At 45.5% G+C, this 19,849-nt stretch overlaps 1 protein-coding gene across 2 annotated transcripts in view; it reads left to right on the forward strand.

Moving 5' to 3' along the window:
- Nid1 (nidogen 1) overlaps positions 1-19,849 on the forward strand; it is a 76,961-nt gene that overhangs the window by 48,037 nt on the left and 9,075 nt on the right. For both annotated transcript variants that reach the window (XM_051167817.1, XM_051167807.1), the window contains 6 exons: positions 210-335; positions 2,642-2,791; positions 3,598-3,720; positions 15,676-15,903; positions 17,169-17,341; positions 19,403-19,529. In XM_051167817.1, the coding sequence (XP_051023774.1) occupies positions 210-335; positions 2,642-2,791; positions 3,598-3,720; positions 15,676-15,903; positions 17,169-17,341; positions 19,403-19,529 (927 nt within the window). The remainder of the gene's footprint in view (positions 1-209; positions 336-2,641; positions 2,792-3,597; positions 3,721-15,675; positions 15,904-17,168; positions 17,342-19,402; positions 19,530-19,849) is intronic.

Consider the following 19,849-nt stretch of genomic DNA (forward strand, 5'->3'; position numbering starts at 1 on the left):
CACTCTAAGTTATGTAAAGGGAAAAAAAAAACCAACCCAATCTCTATTTTATATTATTTATATTTATATATTATAATATTTATATTATTTATATTTGGGCATATAGAAACATGCATCTTTAAATAGATGTCTTCTCTGAGGAAAATGCTGTGTGTCTGGTTGTGTTCCATGAAGTTTAAAAACTGCCTTTTTATCAACAATTGCTGCAGATATCGATGAGTGTTCAGAGCAGCCTTCTCGCTGCGGGAACCATGCAATCTGCAACAATCACCCAGGAACCTTTCGCTGTGAGTGCATGGAAGGCTACCATTTTTCAGACAGGGGAACATGTGTGGGTAAGTTCTGCCAGAAATTATCTTGGGGTGCCTTGCTCTGTGAGAAAGGCACAGTTGTGGGTTTTGATCCTGGTGGGGAGGCGGATACCAGTATCTGCGGACGGCGAGGGGTCAGCTTTAAGGGGAATAAGAAGCAGCCCTGCCCTCTTCCTGCTTAGCTGGTCACAGCTGCCAGGAGCAAGCATGTTCTTGTAATATGCACATTAGCGTACATTAGCGACACATCCTTTCACCCACTGTAAGCGCTCTGCTTGGCTGATTTTCAGCATACATTCAGTGGTTATTGAAGGTGTTAGCCTTCATTCTCCGTGTCATCAGCAGCCGTGGATTGAATTCTACCTGAGCTATGTCAGAAAGGAAATCTCATTGGCACCACTCCATTTATAGTTTTAACTCAGTAATCACAAGCAGAAGCATAACGTTTTAGACTTACTAAAGTACATTAATTTTATTAAGTCATTAGGCTAACTATGCTCTTGATTGATGTTGATAAGGAAGATTAAAATTTTTTGAATGTTACCTTTCACCTCACATTGGCATATTGTTTCCATGACATTTTTTTTTTTTTTTTTTTTTTTTTGAGACAGGGTTTCATGTATCATAGGCTGGCCTCAAACGCACTGTGTCATCAAGAGTGACATTAAAGTTCATATCTTTTCATCTCTACCCTCCAGAATACTGTGCTCCCAGGCAAACACCACCATGCCCAGTTGTTGTTGTTGTTGTTGTTATTATTATTATTATTATTATTATTATTATTATTATTATTATTACTATTACTACTACTACTAGTACTATTTATATAGTGTTCTGCCTGCATGTGAGCTAGCAGGCCAGAAGAGGGCATCAGATCACATTATAGATGGTTGTGAGCCACCATGTAGTTGTTGGGAATTGAACTCAGGACCTCCGGAAGAACAGTCAGTGCTCTTAACCTCTGAGCCATTGCTTTAGCCCTCATCATGGCCAGTTTATTCAGTACTGGTGATGGAAACCATGGCCTCATGCATGCTCAGCAAGCGTTCTCCCCACCCTATATCAGCCCAAATTCCAAGAATTGAAGCGCAAAGAATTTTGGAGATTCCCAGATCTACAGGCTAACATGTTGAGTGGAACATATGTGTCTGCCTGAATCAAAACAGAAACAAACTGTACCAGCCACTGTCCTGTCTGCATGGGCTCCCTGGTACTTTGCTGTGTCTAGCATGCCTGTGTTCCCTTTACTCCATCTAAGAGCTTGGATAAGGAGCCAAGATCTGGATGAGGCGGTGTCTCTAGGGCAGAAGGGAACAGACAGTTCTCATAGTTTGAGTGTGACCCAAACATCTGTGCACCCAGGAGGCCAGACCTCTTTGTTGCACTGAGCTCAGATTTTTAGTTCGCTGTGTTGAAACTAGGGGGGTTTTTTGTTGTTGTTGTTTTTTGTTTTGTTTTGTTTTTTTCATCCTAGCAGAGAATGCCAGTTTTCTTGGCCTGACTTTTTCCCCATGAGTTCTGAGTCGGGAGAGGTTCTAAAGTTAGCTTTTAGTGCAATACCATTGACATCCCTGGTTGGCTCGAGTACGGTGTTGGCCTATGAAGAATTAGATTTCACTGAGGTCTAACGTGGGGCCTATGTGGAGGAGTCAGGTTGGCCTGGGTCTGCCCATTCTCTAAGGCCACACTCACCTGAGAGCAGGGCTGGAACAGTGGCTGTGATGACGTCTTCTCTTGGACATCAATCCTCAGCAAGACACTTACCCTCCCAGGCCCTAGCTTTCCGTCTTCAAAATGCGCTAGTTAGACATGATCACTTCTTACAGCCTCTGGAGCCCTTGGAGGTGCCTCAAGGAGCTTCCTAGGGAGAGTCACAGGCCAATCTTTGTCCTTTCCCATGGCCTCCAGCCTTCCATTTGTCTATAGATCAAATAGATAAAAAATTATGCCTAAGATGTTTGAACGATGAATTCCATTGCTCAAACCCAAGCCAGTCTGGGGGTGCTGGCCTGTCATTTCAGCTACTTGAGAGGCTGGGGGTGGCGTGGGGTGGGGATCACAGGTCAAGACTTGCTTGGCCTACAGAGTAAATTCTAGGCTTGCCTGGACTGGAAAGGCAGCTCATTGGTAGGACACTTCAGGAGCATGGAACCCCAAGTTCAGTCAATATAGAATGGTAGGTATGATCTGGACCCAGGTGGCATCCAGACACTGTCCCCTTCTCAGATCCCCACTGAGCCAAGTCACTGGCGTTCAGAGAGCTTGGAAGGGTACCTACCTGCTCTGAGACTTTTCTTCCAAAGGTCTGTGTTAATTTCCTTGTTCTTAAGCTTCTGTGGACCAGCGGCCCATCAACTACTGTGAAACTGGTTTCCACAACTGTGACATCCCCCAGCGGGCCCAGTGCATCTATATGGGCGGCTCCTCCTACACCTGCTCCTGTCTGCCTGGCTTCTCTGGAGATGGCAGAGCCTGCCAAGGTATGTGGTGGCTCTGAGTTTCCCTGTGTACCCTGAAAGGGTGGCCTGGGTGACACTTACTGCATGCTAGTCACCAGCACACCCTATATGTAAAGAAGATGTGTCCTGCTTGCTCCATTAGGCAAGAGGGTGGGTGGCCTTTTTTATCTTGCCAGCAACTGGAGAGTTGCCCTCATTTGGGACCTACTTGGCTTCCCCGACCTCATGGTGGAAGATTGCTTGTTTTTTGGAAACACAAACAGACCTTGCTTGTGTAGAGCTTAACATCCATCTTTGTATGCAGTGGGCTTGCTCTTGCCTGCACAAGAAGCGAAGTTCCCATTTTGAAGCCAGAGAAGAAGTGACATCACAGAACTTTTCCAGGCTTGGGATAAGCTTGTTGTTAGCTGCCAGGGGACTTACAATAGCAATTAACAGAGGAACAAATTATGCAACATTACACTGAACATAAGTTCAGCAAAGATTCCAGAGACTGTCTCTCTGTTGTCGCCCATGTGATTTTTCTCTTCTCTAAACACTCAGGAGTTCTAGAAGCTCCTGGTTTCAATAAGTGGGGAACATCTGACAGTGCACATTTTTCCCTTTTGCAAGTTCGATGCTTCCTGAAAACATTATCGTCACATTTGTCAGTGTGCTTGAGGAGTTGGGGTGTGAGTGTCGTAAGGATGAACCTTTAGTGAGTTTAAAGTCCCTGTCTCTAATTAAAGGCAGATTCTCATAGACTTGAGTGCATGGATTAAATTATTGTATCAGCCACACACTCTGGAAACCATCTCATGGTCTCGGGGCCTGTGGCTGTTTTGCAGACGTGGATGAATGCCAGCCCAGCCGATGTCACCCTGATGCCATCTGCTACAACACACCAGGATCCTTCACCTGCCAGTGCAAACCTGGTTATCAGGGGGATGGCTTCCGATGTGTGCCTGCAGGTAAGATGGGTGCTAGAAGCTGATTCCGATGTGTGCCTGCAGGTAAGATGGGGTGTTAGCAGCTGATGGCCTGGGGGAGAAGGGGATGTGAGGAAGTGGTCCGTGGAAAGTTCTCAGAGTTCTGCAAGTGGAAAGTCAGGCCACAGCCTTTAGTAAAACAGAAACACGCAGGACAAAATTTTAGGGAATACTTCATGGGGCCCAAAGCTATGCTAGAATTTTGGATTGCCTTGATTCCTAGGTACTGGAGCCAGCAGCCTAAGATAAAAACTGGGCATCGGGCTTTATTTACTGGGGCACTCTAGAGAAACAGAACCAAGAGAATATATGTATGCACACGCATACACATGCACAACATGCTTTATAAGAAATCGAATCATAGCCGAGCAGTGGTGGTGACTGGCTTTAATTCCAGTACTTAAGAGGTAGAGGCAGGTGGCCAGCCTGGTCTACAGAGTGAGTTCCAGGACACCCAAAGCTACACAGAGAAATCACACCTCAAACAACAACAAAACAAAAGAAGAAAGAAATTGAATTTTAACAACTGTCAATCCACACTATCTGTTTTCAGCAAACAGAGAACCTAAGAAACTCAATAACCAGTTTAGTTCGTATGTAGAACCTGTGGATCAGGAACACCTATGGTGGAGTTCCAATTCAGAGGCTAGTAGGCTTGGGACTCAGAAAAGCCTTATGTTAGGTTTGATGAAAAACACAGGAGACTGGCTGGAGAGATGGCTCAGAGGTGGTTAAGAGCACTGACTGCTCTTCCAGAGGTTCTAAGTTCAATTCCCAACAACCACATGTGGCTCACAACCGTCTATAATAAGATCTGGTGCCCTCTTCTGGTTTGCAGTTGTATATGCAGACACAACATTGTGTGTGTGTGTGTGTGTGTGTGTGTGTGTGTGTGTGTATAATAAATCTTTTAAAAAAACACACAGGAGATGAATGATCTCTGCTTTGGAGGTGACAGACAGAAACAATCTCTCTCTCTCTCCCTCTCTCCCTCCCTGTCTCCTAGGTAGGGTCTTTAGCCCTGGCTAGCATGGAATTTACTATGTAAACTAGGCTGGCAAGCTCTGTCTCCAGAGTGCTAGGATTAAAGTTGTGCATCACCATGTCTGGACAAGAGTTCTCTTTCATTCAGAAGAGGAACAGGTTTTGCTGTGTCTGCTCAGGCTTTTATGTGATTGGATGAGGCTAAGAAGAACAATGTAGTCAGTATTTAACTAAATAATGCCATCCAGAAACAGGCATCCCATGGCCCAGTCACATTGACATAAATCAGTAGCAGCCTGGGAGTGTTAGGGAATGGAATGTGTGATAGGGAGATGGGATGAAGGACCCAACTAAGCATGGGATGTTCTGCATCACCTGTCACCTCACCTGAATGTGCAGCTTTGGGAGTTGCTGCTTACCTGAGACTTGGGACCCTCCCTGGCATATAGGTACTTGGAGGCCCCAAGCCAGGCCTGGATTGAGACTAGGACCTGGTAAGGTTCTCAGCAAATGCTTTTGACCAAATGATCACAGAAGGCTGCTGGCTGAGCAGAACCTACTAGGCATACACAGTGTCAGTTTTCAATTGTGGGAACAAAATATCCAAGACAATCAAGCTGAAGAAGGGCCATTTTGTTTTGGCTCATGATTTTGGACTATTGTCTGTTGATGTTGTTGCTTTGGGCTGGGGTGAGGCAATAGCTCACAGTGGGGAGAATGAGCAAAGCTGAGTGCCATGACGTGGCTTAGCAGGTAAAGATGCTGGATGCCCCAGCCCTGACAACCTGAGTTTGATCCCCAAAAGGCATGTGGTGGGAAGAGAGAATTGACTCTCACAAGTTGTCTTCCACGTGTGTTCTCTCGCATGGGCATTTGTGTATATGTGCACATGAGTGTGCATGCACATACATACATGCTCTCTCACACACACATTTTAAAAAATGAAAAAAATAATTACTGCCAAAGGAGAAGCAGGGCCACATTCTGTTTCTGAAATTTTGGTTTGTGGCTATAGCTCTGCCCACAGATTGGATGAGCAGGACAGAGAAGTAGTCCTGGCCACTTGAGTTGAGTGAGGCATTGCAGCTACTGTTAAAACAACCAGCATTCATTATTTCTGTGGGATGGTTTCATATCTCCAGTTCAAAGAGAAACAGATGTTTGAGTTTTTGTTTCCTTTTTTTTAAAGTCTGACTCCTTGCCCTGTCTTTAAGGCTCTGTTTACTAAACAGAAACAGATCTAGACCTGTAGTCTGCTATGCAAAGATGGGAAATTGATAATATTAATAATATTGCAAAGATTGTTTGTTTATTTAATATTGTTTTCAGAAGAAATCCAACATTTGGTTATATACCAAAGAGGGCATGTATTAGAAATGTACAGGAATGTTTATGTATCATTTGTTATGAGAAAACAATCTGAATATGTAGCAACAAGAAGAATGGACACAACGTAAATTGTCCTATGAAATGACAGGCCGCAGGAAGGACAAATGGACTGGGACAACAGATAAATCTCAGAGTATAATGTTGAAATAAATTATAACAAGATATATATATATATATATATATATATATATATATATATATACACACACACACACACACACACACACACACACACACATAAACATAGAGTGTGTGTGTGTGTGTGGGTGTGAGAGAGAGAGGGAGAGAGAGAGGAGAGAGAGAGGAGAGAGAGACCCTGTTTATATAAAATATAAACTGGCATGAAAATAAATGTATGTAAGAAAACTGGAGAGCGTACCTGGAAACGAACAGTAAACTTAGAGCAGAAGTTACCTGTCTCCTAAGAGAGGAGCTTGAGCATGGGGCTGTGTTACGTGGAGTGCCGGGCTCTGCCCAGCCGGCCGCAGCAGAGCGCTGTGGACTATGTGGCTTATAAACAGTGGAAGCTCATTTATCATAGCTCTGAGGGTTGGAAAGGCCAAGATGCACGGCTGGAAAATCTACTGTGCGAGGGCCTATTTCCACATTCTTGGGTTGTCAGATGCATTAGTTGCTCTTTTTGTTCTGTGATAAACTGTCTGACAGAGACAGTTTAAGAAGGAAGGTAACTTCTGGCTCCCGGCTTACTGTTTGTCTTTAAGTCTGGGGTGACACACAGCTTCATAGTGGGAAATTCAAGCTAGAGGAAAATGTAACCTCATGGTGGCTAAGAAACAAGAAGAAGAAGGGACTAGCAATCCAGCATCCCCTACTGTCTCCAGGCCTGCCTCCTCAAGTTTCCTCCCCTGCAATGTGTCTTTTTCTCCTCTTCCTTCTTCCTCCTCATTTTCCTTGTTGGGAATTGAGGCTGGGACCTCACTTGTGCTAGGCAAGCATGCTACCACTGGGCATATCTCTACAACAAAACAAGTAAACAAAAAACATATTTCTTCATTTTGTGTGTCTGTCCATGCATGCACACCACATCATTGGTGAGATCAGAGGACAACTTGTGGGAGTCAGCTCTCTTTTCCCACCCTTTGGATTCGAACTTAGATCACTGAACTTGGTGGCATGCGCCTTTACCTACCAAGCCATTTCACTCTCTTGTGGTTTTGAGACTGTGTCTGGCTAACAACCTCACTGTGAGCCCAGGCAGGCCTTCACTTTGCCACTGTTCTGCCTCACCCTCCCAAGTAGCTGGGGCTACAGGCCTGGCTCAGCTTTCATTTTTGAAATGATGTTTTCTTTTAATTTCTTCTCAGAATCCTGCTGCCTCGTGAACTTTGCCCAGTTAGGATTCATTATTGTTCTCTCTGTCCTGCCTGTCTCCAGCTTGGCATCTCCTGACTGTCCTGCTGGCACCCTGTGCACTGTCTGTCCTGTTCTTAAGTGACTTTGCAGGGAGTCTGCCATCCACAGTCTTCTAATTCTCATTTTGTGTGACCTTTGGTTTCCCCAACTTCTGGAAGGGGAAAGGCTTGGTGGACAGAACTCTCTTCTGTTCTTTGGCGGGGGAAATGTTTGAAAGTATTTGCCTTGCTTTTGAGGTCTCCTGGCTCCCTTCCCTTCCCTCACTCCTGGGCCTTCCCTTTCCAGTGTCCCCAGTGTCTCCATGGTGCCTAACTTTGACTCTGTCTCCAGCCACTTTCTCCTCAGGCTGATCACCTCAGAATTCCTAAGAACCAGAGCTTCAAGCTCATCCCCAATCCCCTCCCCCACCCAGTCCCCCTGATCCCCTCCTCCACCCTGTCCCCCTAATCCTATCCCCCATCCCCTCCCCCACACCCTCAGCACTCCCCACCCTGGCTTAAATCTGCTGGCTGAGCCTGGTAGGATGCCTGTTCAGTTCATGGGATCCATCTGTTCCCAGAAAGCTTGTCGCTTCCCTTTGCTTTTTTCCCACTGGGACTTGGCTACCAGCCTGGCTTGTGATCATTGATGCTGTGACCTCACATGATTGTGTTCAAACCTTGTAGGGTACGTTGTTTCTTTGAAGTGTGTTCCCATTGCTGCAGTGAAACAATTCTTTCCAAAAGCAACTTGGGGAGGAAAGGGTTACAAGTTCATCATTGAAGGAAGCCAGGGCAGAAGCTCAAAAGCAGGGGCTGAAGCAGAGACCAGGAGGGAGCATGCTTACAGGTTTGCTCCCACTGGCTTGCTCAACCCAGACCCACATGCCTAGGCATGGCACCCGCTCCCCCATAGTGGGCTGGATATTCTTACAACAATTGACAATAAGAAGATGCCCCCACAGATGTGTGCACAGACCAGTCTGATGGACACAGGGCTCCACTTGAGGCTTCCTCTTTCCAGGTATGTCAGGTTGATAACCAAGATTAGCTGTCAGGTTTCAGCTTTAGATTTTATACTGTAATGAAGATTCTAGAGTGAGGCTACTTCCTCCTCCTCAGAGTCTCCCACTCACTCTCAACAACGTAGGCACCTCCACCTCCAACACCCTACTCAAACTACTCTTGAAGTCATTCTTGAATGGTCCATAATGCACTTCCTTGGGTATATCTCAATTCTACCTTATCAGCATCACTGGACACAGTTAATCTCACTTTCCTTCTGACAGACAGTCTCTGCCTTTGGCAAGCATGACAGCACAGCTCAGGGTTTCTGAATCGCTCCAGGGATGTATCACTGTGTACCACAGATGATTAAGCACACAAGTGCTTAGAAAGATAACTTGTTGATGGCTTCCATTGAAATCGGTCCATGAACAACATCACCACACTGGAACTGGAACTACTTGTGACACTTAGTAGTGACTGGGAACAGAGAGCATTGTGGTTAGGAAATCCAAGGGAAGCCTAAAACCAAGCCATTGCAGTTGGCCATGAAGGACAGGGACAATCAGAGAGGAGATAGTATTGTGCCTATCGTCACATTTCCTCACAGGCAATCATGACTGTGCCTATCGTGGTTGTGACAAATTGCCTGACGAAGGCACCTCAAGGGAGGAAGAGTTTATTTTGTCCTGTCATGGGAGTGGGAGCTTGAAGGAGGGTGGTCACATTGCATGTCCAGCCAGGAAGGAGAGAGAGAGAGAGAGAGAGAGAGAGAGAGAGAGAGAGAGAGAGAGAAGGAGAGAGGGGGAGGGAGGGAGGAAAGCTAGTGCTCAACTCAACTGCTTTCTCCCTTTTCCCTTTCAGTCAAGGATCCCCACCCATGGGAGAGGAGTGCTGCCCAAGTTTAGGATGGGTTTTTTCATCTAGTTAGCCCAACCTAGCAACAACCTTACAGATGTGCCCACAGGTGTGAGTCTTCTAGGTTAGTCTAGATTCTGTCCGCTTGACAGTACCAACCATCACACCCCTCATTTGCAACCAGGCCCTTCAGCAACTTGGAAACTTCTTCAAACTTGATGCCTGTGGCCCTCCAACCAATGTGTGCCATCATTGCAGAGCCTTGCGGCTCTTCCAGCCTTTCTTTTCCTAAAGTTAGCCATGACTCCAGGGTGCCATGTTGACCAAGTTCCCTGACACTCTTGCTTTTCTGTTCCAGCTCTTCTAGTCATATCCAGAGTCCTCTGGTCTTTGGTCAGTCAGCTACTGCACCAAGCCACAGGTTTGTCAGTCTGACCAGTCAGCTGTACCCTTGATGGAAATGGATAAGCTGCTCCCCTTCTTTGTTTCCATGACAACCACTCCCTCCCACCTCCCCAAACTCCCTGAGAAATATTCTCATCTTGCCTCCCACCTATATGCTCTAAGGCCTTCTGTGACACTCAGCACAGGGCAGCTTCCATTGAGTGTTTATAATTCAAATGAAGTAGATAAGTGAGTGGTCTAAGAATCCCCAGGGTTAAAAATTTGTAGTGTCATTTCCCACAGTGGCAACAGCAATAGCACAGAGACTGGAGGCCATTTGCTTTCTCTGGGTGTTTAGTGCCTTTTTCTGTTTTCCCCTCATTGTCTTCTCTTTTTTTATTGCTTGCTCATTGCCCCTGCCTGAGCTTCCTTCCTGTTTGGCATCCTTGGCATCATGCTGGGCAGGGACTTGAAGCTTCACAAGTAGGTATCTAATGTTATTATTGTAATTGGTATTCTTAGGAAGTTGCCAGGGACCCCAGGGTGGGGACCATGCTGGCGACATTATATTCTTTTCTATAGCCAGGCTTTCTTAGACCCACCAGTGGTTTAAATAATGACACGAGTGTTGGGCGTGGTGGTGCATGCCTTTAATCCCAGCACTTGGGAGGCAGAGGCAGGCAGATTGCTATGAGTTCGAGGCCAGTTAGGTCTATAAAGAGAGTCCAGGATGGCCAAGATAACATAGAGAAACCTTGTCTTGGAAAAACAAAAAACAAAAACAAAAACAAAACAAAAACAAAAACCAAATGTGGCCTGGAGAGATGGCTCAGCCATTAAAGGCTAGGCTTACAATAAAAAATAATGACACAGACTTACTAATTTAAAGCTTGAGTGTTTTAGCTCGGCTGACTCTCAGTTAACTCATCTAACTTAACCTGGCTTCTTTAGCCCACAACCCGCCACATGGCTAGTTCTTTACTCTCTGCTCCTGGTCATGCCTGTTCACCTCAGATGGGTGATGGGCCATAGCTCTCTGTGGGTACAGAATTATCAATTGAATATACAGAGACCCACCTTCACACAGTGTACCCCAACACTCTCTGGGAAGCATGGTCATGCTGGGCAGATGTCTCTCTCAACAGCTAATGATGTCCCAAAGCACCACTCACGGCACTCACATTGCTATGTTCACAGATGTGTGTCGTGGTCGTACTAGCATCTGTGCAGCCAGTGGGAGCTGCTGCTCCCTACAAGGAGCTCAGCCTGTGTAGGAAGCAACTGAGTGAGTGGCACCTCTGCACATCACTTCCCTCTCAGGAACCACAGTCTTCCCATGGCTGCCTGTCCTCTGCCAGAGTGGCTTGGCACTTCCTACCCACCCCAAAGCTGCAATGGCCATTCGTTTGGCAGTGTCACAGATGTGACCAGGAGAAGGAGTAGAATGCAAATCCAGAGATCACAATGGGCTGCCTCCTCATTTCCTGTGCCGCCATGTCAAGAAAAGCCACCCCCGACTTCCTGCATCCTCTCACATATATCCAGGGAACACATGTCTTCTCCCAGCTGAGCCAGCCGGAAGAAATAGCTTGTCTGATAATCATTTTACCAACCAGAAATAAAGCCCCCTAAAATGTGTCTTCTTGACCATTTTGTCCCTACCCCATCTACCAGGCCCTTGATAAAAAATCCTGTAGGGAGTTAATCCTGGTACCCTTGGCCACCCCTGATGCCTGTTTGCCAAGCTAAGGATTTATCTCTGGAAGCCTATGAGGACATAGTCTTTTATAAACATTCTTCAAGTTCTATTTCCTGACCCCAGATTGAAATTTCCTATCATTATACATTCAGGCTACTTTTAAAAGTTTCATAGTCCTTTTCAGCTGAGTGCTACATAAGATGAAATAACCCTCTCTCTCACATGTTCTGCTTGGGGGCTAGGGCCATAGGAACTGATAAAATGCAAAAAAGAGGACTTGAGTTCAGTCTCTAGAACTTGCTTTTAGAAACTGGGTATGTACAAGCTTGAACTATTAGTGCTGGGGAGGCAGAGAGACAGGTGGATCCTCAGGGTTCATTGGTCAGCCAGCCTACCTGCATCAGTAAATGGAAAGCAGCTAGTCACTTCCAGTCTGCAGTAGGAAACAGAGAGAGGTGACTGCAGTTCCTCAGCTCTCTTTATCCTCTTTACTCAGTTCAGGAACCTACCTCTTGGTGTCGCTTACATCCAGGGCAGGTGTCATGTCACCGGTTAGTCCTCTCTGGAAACCCCCTCACAGGCATGCCCACAGCTGTGTCTCCTAGGTGACTCCAAATCCAGGCACACTGACGAGAAAGATTAGCCCTCAGGGTCACCATTGATATTAGCATGTCCACTGTGTGCCAGCTGGCCTGACTGCTGGGAAGGTGGGTGCAAAAACTCAAGGCCAAAATGTGCAGGGTCTAGAGATAGACTCCAGTGGCAAGTCACTTCTAGTCCTGTGACCCTGGGGGAGTCCCTTGAACTTTAGGGTCCCCCTCCTTTGGTGTAAAAACCTAATTCTTATCATAATAGGCATTAGATGGAAACTGGAGAGATGAGTCAGTAGTTAAGGGCATGTCCTGCTCTTACAGAGGACCCAGGTTCCGGTTCCAGCACCCACATGCCAACCATGGTTCAAGACCACATGCCATTCCAGAACCAGGGCATAGGATGCCCTCCTTTGCCCCTGAGGGCACCCTCACATATGCTGTGCACTCACCTAGACATACATAAACATATAAATGGGCACTAGGAGACATGTATGTGCAATGGACACAGCCCGTAGGGAAACTCGAAAGCCCTCAACAAGTCTAAGGTTTTGAGAAAGCAAGTAAGTTTTCTATCCAATAGAAAACAAAACACAACATTTTGATTCTAACCAGATGGCTTATTCATATCTTTGTTTGGCTCTTCCTGCATCAAGTGTTGTACTTATTTATTTTATTTTTTTCATTATCCTCAGGGACAAAAGAGATGCTCACACAGCTTTTTTCTTGCCAGATTCAACAAACACTTTTCTGGCATATTAACTGTTTCTAGGCAAGGGAACAATTGTGTTATCTCAGCCAATATGAGAACTGGCCACACAGATGAGACGCTTTAACTGTCCTTAGCTGCATATTGAAGTCACCAAGTCTGCCTTGTCTAAGCTAGGTCACAAATGACCATCGTAAGGTTCCACCCACGTGTGTTGTCTTCTTGTTCCCAGCTGTAACAATACCAAAGGCTGATGATTATAGAGAACTGAGATGGGTATATTTGGCTTGGGACTCAGTAAGCTAAATACATGCTGAAATGATGACGGCCTTGTCACCATATGTCACGTGGAGAAACTCTCATGTGGTTGACTTCCCCATAATATAAGGAACAGTGTCCTAGAGCCAGGATTGGCAGGGGCTATCTCCATAGGCCAACTTCTGGCTGCTGCTTATTTGTAAATAAAGTGTTATTGTTTTGTTTGGGTTCATTGCTTGTTTTTCTGGAGACAAGAATTCTCTGTGTAAAGCTGGGCGGTGGTGGCGCACACCTTTAATCCCAGCACTTGGGAGGCAGAGGCAGGCCTGTGAGTTCGAGGCTAGCCTGGTCTACAAACTGAGTCCAGGACAGCCAAGACTACACAGAGAAACCCTGTCTCGGAAAACCAAAAATAAAAAATTAAAAAAATAAAAAAAAAAAAAAAGAATTCTCTGTGTAATAACCCTGGCTGTCCTGGAACTCTCTTTGTAAATCAGGCTGGCTGGAAACTTACAGAGAGCTGCCCGCCTCTGCCTCCCCAGTGCCAGGCACCATACCGGCTTGTAAATAAAGTTTTATTGTCCATTAATTTATGTAACAGGCATGAATTCTCTCACCCTGCCATCACAGAGTTGGGTAGCTGTGACAGGCGATATTGGTACACAAAGCCAGAAAGCTGGCCAAGCCCAGAGCTGTTTAGTCAGAATCCCCCAGGCACCCTAACAGGCCAGAGTGTATACCTGTGCTCTCTTCTGTTCTCCTGCCCAGTGGAGAGAAGCTCTTCTGGGTGTCTCCTTGCTCTATGCCTCTGGCTATGGTTCCCTGAGGGCAGGCTTGAAGAGGGATGGTTGTGTGGGCACCCCAGATGCATATTCTCAGCAAAGGCAGAAAAGAACCAGGGTCTATCCTTGGAGAGCCTGAGTCTGTTAGGAGACAGAGAACAACTTTAGGTCATGGGACCCCAGAATCTCTGGTCTTAGGCTACCTTGGAGACCACCTGGAAGGCCTGGGAGCTCACCCAAAACGTGGAACCCAGCATGAGGAGAGGGGTTGTGAGAAGTCTTCCTGTGGGAGATCAATGCCCCATCACAGTCCCGAGGGGTTGACCCGGCTACGACTTCTCAACAATGTCTTTGTGTGATTCAAGCTTCAGAGGTGGCCCCTCTACTGGCCCCCACGGTGGCCAGACTCCAGAGAATGTGAGACCAGCTGCAACTCTGCACATGTAGAGTTGTTTATTCTGTGTCAAGTTTTGTTATGTTTTGTGTGAGACAGAGTGTTCCTGAACTTCTAATCCTGCTGTATTTGCACCCAACAAGTGCTGAGATTGCAGGCTTACCCCATAACCTAGCTTCCTAAGCATGTAGCACGTGAGCCCTAGAGTTAGAGTCCAGATTTCATGGCAGATATAGATGGGCCTTTCCTAGGGGGAAGCACTCAGAGGCTGGCAAGGGTTTCACAGTCTTTGGTCTTTAAAGTCTTTGGCTTGGATTCCTGTAAATCACATGAAGCTTGAGAAGGAAAAAGAAGAATTTAAAATAAACTCAAAATGCCTTAGAACAAAGCCCAGGGCTGTCCACCAGTGGAAACATGGTTGAACAACAATATGTGGCTTTTCTGTACAATGCAGTATTACTCAGCGATGGAAGGGAAGGAAGGATTGATGGGTATCACAGTGAAGATGGGCCTGGAAGATCTGTTAAGAGGAGGAAGATGCAGGGTCCATTTGTATAAAATATACAACGTGAGAAAGTCCACAGGAAGGATGGAGATTGGGAACTCTCAGTGGAAAAGGAAGGAGACACGGCAGCATCTGCTCTCTGGGCATGAGGTTTCCTTTTAGAATGATGAAAATGGTTCAGATATAAATACAGCTAGTCATCACTGTGAATATGCCAAACACCACTGAATTACTCATTTAAAAGTATCTCATTTTATTTTACTTCTGCCTTGCCTTAACTTTTTAAAATTTAAAAGAATTGTGCAGGAGAGAAAATCTGCAGGTATAAATGAGTTTTTAAAAAGAGGATGAGTGTGATGGTGCACACCTGTAATCTCAGCACTTAGGAAGCAGAGGCAGGCAGATCACTGTGATTTCAAGGCCAGCCTGGTCTACAAAGCAAGTCTAGGATAGCCCAGGCTACACAGAGAAACCCTGTCTCGAATAACAAAACAAAACAACAAAAAGAGGATATGACTATGTAGACCATCTGGCCTTGAAATTACCTAGATATATCTGTTTCTGCATCCCAAGTATTGAGATTTAAGGCATGTGCCACCACACATGGCATGGTGTAATTTTTGTTTGTTTTTTTAAGTCATAAGTCATTATGGGTTTTTTTGTTTGGTTTTTGTTTTTTGAGACAGGGTTTCTCTGTGTAGCCTTCGCTGTCCTGGACTCACTTTGTAGACCAGGCTGACCTTGAACTCACAGCGGTCCGCCTGCCCCCCCCCCTTTTTTTTTTTGAGACAAGGTCAAGTTAGTCATGAATTCAGGGCTGAAGATCATCTTGAACTTCTGAATTCAGGGCTTGCTGTCTGCTATGCAAGCTACATCCCTGGCTCTCATAATGATGTCTTAAATTTGAAAAGAAAAATGAATAAAAAGCTCATGATGACAAGCCACCTTTGTGGTCCAAATTAGACAACTGGCATTTGGGTGTACCATGTTTGGCTTGACTGACACTCTGCTTTGCTTGTCCCTGACAGAGGTGGGGAAAACCCGGTGTCAACTGGAACGAGAGCACATACTTGGAGCAACAGGGGCGGCAGATACACAGCGGCCCGTGCTGCTGGGGGTGTTTGTACCCCAGTGTGATGAGTATGGGCACTACGTACCCACTCAGTGCCATCATAGCACTGGCTACTGCTGGTGTGTGGACCGTGATGGTCAGGAGCTGGAGGGTAGCCGGACTCCACCTGGCATGAGGCCTCCATGTAAGTGGGAAGCTGTCACGTAGACTTAGAGCCCGGGATGACCTGTGCTGATGAGTGTACTGCCTGGTTTCCTTGTTTGCATGCCCCTAACCCTCTACCTGTCACCTTTGGTCCCTTTCCCTGCCTCTTCTTTCCCATCTCTAGGTATACATGTGCTCTGGAACATTCCTTGTGGGGCCCCGGTAGCAGACCCAGGGAGGCCAGGCTTTGGACTGCTGGGTTTTGTGACTAGACAGGGATGTTGTAGTCCCTTGGCCCTCCCTAATCTTTGCTTACTTTAATGGAGGGACTTATTTTTATCTTTTTCAATACATGTTCCTGTACAGCTAGGCCCTTGGACCTAATATGCCCCAGTCTTTTTCCCCACTTCAGGCACGATCTCATGTTGGAGACATCTTTAATTGATAATGTAGCTGTGTTAGCCAAAGATAAACTTGAATTCCTGATCCAAGCCTAAGTGCTGGGGTTATAAGTATGCTTTACATCTGGCCAGCTCTCCCTTTAAACAGTCACATAGAAGCCCAGACAAGCAAATGTCCTGTGTACACAGTAAAAAGACGGTACCTAGCCAGCCTGTGGACAGGCTATGCTAACCCTTCCCTCCCCCTGCCCACAGGGCTCCATTGTTGAGGGAGTCAGGGGGCCAGGGTCAAGGTCAGCAAGTTATAGCAAGTCAAGGAAACCAGGCCACATCAGAAGATGGATGAGCCCCTTGCCAGCCCCTTGGTCTTAAGAGCCTAGGTGGACATGTTTCTGCTTGTGAGGTCAGAGGACACCCCTTTCCATAGCAATGGACGGGGTGTGCAGGTGCCCTTGTTGATAGCTTTTCCCATCCACTGTTAAAGATGAGGTATCAGGGCTATTGTTCCCAGCACTTCTTTGGCTCTCATGCCAGCCCAGCAGCCAGCCAGAGTGTAAATAACCAAGTCATTGTATAAGAGGGAGCAAAGCAAGCTCTTTACCTCACTGGATCTGTAACACTAAACTTATGTTCTGCTCTGTCTTCTTTGTAAATGTCCTTTGCCTGGCTGATGCTTTCTGCCTCTAGAGTTTCAGACAGAAAATGGATGTGGTGTGACTGGCTGTGCTGTTTGAACACAGTAAATGTGACAAGACCTGGGGTATGGGGGATGTGTGGATGGGTGTATGTACCTGTGTGTTCACACATCTATGCCCAGAAGTGCCTGCATGTTTGATCAATAGAATGCACCCATGCATTTTTGGTATTTACAACCCTCATTTATTGACTATCTCTTGCCCTCTAGGTCTGAGTACAGTGGCTCCCCCTATTCATCAGGGACCTGTAGTGCCTACAGCTGTCATCCCCCTACCTCCAGGAACACACTTACTCTTTGCCCAGACTGGGAAGATTGAACGCCTACCCCTGGAGAGAAACACCATGAAGAAGACAGAAGCCAAGGCCTTTCTCCATATCCCTGTGAGTATTGGCTGACTAGCCTGGTGACAGTCCCAACTCTAGGGGTTAATAGTTATGTATAATGTAAAATATAATATTACACAGTACCAAGGTAGTATAATACAAGACAATATAATATTAAGATAGTTAATAGGCAATTAACTATAATATAGTATAGTATACACTATATATAGTATATAATATTCCGTGATGTCAATATAGTATAACACTAAGTAGTAATGTAAGTAAGTATAACGCTAAGTAGTGTGATGTAATATGATACCAATATAGTCGTTATATTTGTAATCAATATAGTACAATATCCATTTGTAAATATGATACAAATTTAATAAACAATCTAGACCTAAAAACAGTCTAAACGCATAATGTATTCCTATTTATGAGCTACTGTAACAAACAGGGAAGTAAGGGTTCTGTGATCTGGAGACACCCATTCTGCAAGCTTGGCCTGGCAAAGAGTTTATTCAGAACGCTGTGACAATGTTCTCTTATGGTTTCTGAAAGGAGAATGACAGACTCAGCCTTTCATTTTACCGATGTTATGATGTCAACCTGAGGGTTGCCCAATTGCCCCCCCCCCCCATGTTTATTCAGATGACAGAGCACCATTTGCTAAGCAAACCATATTTCTTGCTTGGCACCTGGGTAACTTTGTCAAAAACACCATCTTAAGCATCAGGGAGAGGCTATTTCTGGGAGCTCTGGTCTGTTGTGTTGATCTCTCTAGCAAGCCTTATGCCAGTCGTAGCCACTCCATCTTCATTAGAGTAGATCTCAAAGTCAGAGAGATTTGAATTCCTTTCTTAGACTGTTTGGGCTATTTTAGATTTTTATTTGTTTATTTATTTTAGGCAGTCTATAGCTCAGACTAGCCATGAACATGTTATTGTAGTCAAAGCTAGCTTCGAACTCTTGGCCTCTACCTCCTAGGTTCTGAGATTACAGACATGAGCAGCAGACATGGGAGGGAGAGGGAGAAAGCATTACATGTTCATGTCATGTGTTAAAATAAACTTCTTGTTCGATTAAAAACAAACAAATGAACAAAACAGCCAGCCATTCATGATGGCTCATGCCTTTAAACTCACCACTCAGGAGGCGGATCTCTGTGAGCTCCAGGCTAGCCCGGTCTCCATAGAGTGGTCCAGGCTAGCCAGTGTTACTTGTGAGACCCAATAACAATCAAACAAAAGCAAAACCACACAACTTGGTAATTTTAACAAAGAAGCCACTGAGCCACTGAAACTGTCACTAAGGAGAACTGATGTCTTTAGAAATATTAAATTGTAGAATCCACTAGCCTGATTTACCCCTTTCTAGTCACCCATGTCATTTTTAATTTACTCTTTGATGCTTTGTAGTACTCATTGTAGGATTTTTTTTTTTTTTAAACAGGGTTTCTTTGTGTAACAGTCCTGGCTTTCCTGGGCTCACTTTTGTAGACCAGGCTGGCCTCGAACTCACAGCGATCCGCCTGCCTCTGCCTCCTGAGTGCTGGGATTAAAGGTGTGCACCACCACGCCCGGCCCATTGTAGGATCTTGTATATCTGAAATGTACATTCTTGGGGCTAGAAAGACAGAGGTTAATTCAGAAATTAAAAGCACTTGCTGCTTTTTCAGAGCACCTGCTTTTCTCCCAGCACCCAGGTTAATCTCTTCATAAACACCTGTGACTCTACTCCCAGAGGAGCCAAGTGCTGTCTTCTAGCCTCCAAGGGTACTTCACCATTTGTGGTACATGTACAGACATATAAGCATACACACATTTTCATAAATTAAAGAAAATAAAAACCAAACTAGAGATGATAGAAACACATGCATGCATACGTACATATATACATACATACATATGTGCAAGTACAAACAACATGTATTTAGAAAAAATAGGGTTTTTTTTCTGAATTATATAGTTTCTACAATTTAACAATAAAAATGTGAATGGACAAAATAGATTTACTCCATTTAAAATACTATCTGAGATGTATGGGCACATAGGATGATTCAGTGCGACACTAGGTGACATTAGGTGAACTGCTCTCAATCCTTGGTGTCACTTCCAGGGAAAAGTCATCATTGGACTGGCCTTTGACTGCGTGGACAAGGTGGTTTACTGGACAGACATCAGTGAGCCTTCCATTGGGAGAGCCAGCCTCCATGGTGGAGAGCCAACCACCATCATCCGACAAGGTGGGCAAGCAAATGTTGTCCCTGTGAGTGATGCTTCTGGCATCCCATGCTGCCACTGGCAGAGGTGAGGGATGGAGAGTAAGCTGTTTGGTTTGCAAGTGGCTGGGTCCTCTGCCTCCACACTCTGCCCTTTCCAGCTCCTCTGAAGTTTCCCACACATCACTTGAAATCATTAAAGTGTTGGAGTTAAATAGCTGTCATTTCAAGCTCGGTGGTGGTGGTGGTGCACACTTTTAATCCCAGCGCTTGGGAGGCAGAAGCAGGTGGATCTCTGAGTTTGAGGCCAGCCTGTTACAGAGTGAGTTCCAAGACAGCCAAGG

This window comes from Acomys russatus, chromosome 3, assembly GCF_903995435.1.
Source record: "Acomys russatus chromosome 3, mAcoRus1.1, whole genome shotgun sequence".
Taxonomy (NCBI): Eukaryota; Metazoa; Chordata; class Mammalia; order Rodentia; family Muridae; genus Acomys; species Acomys russatus.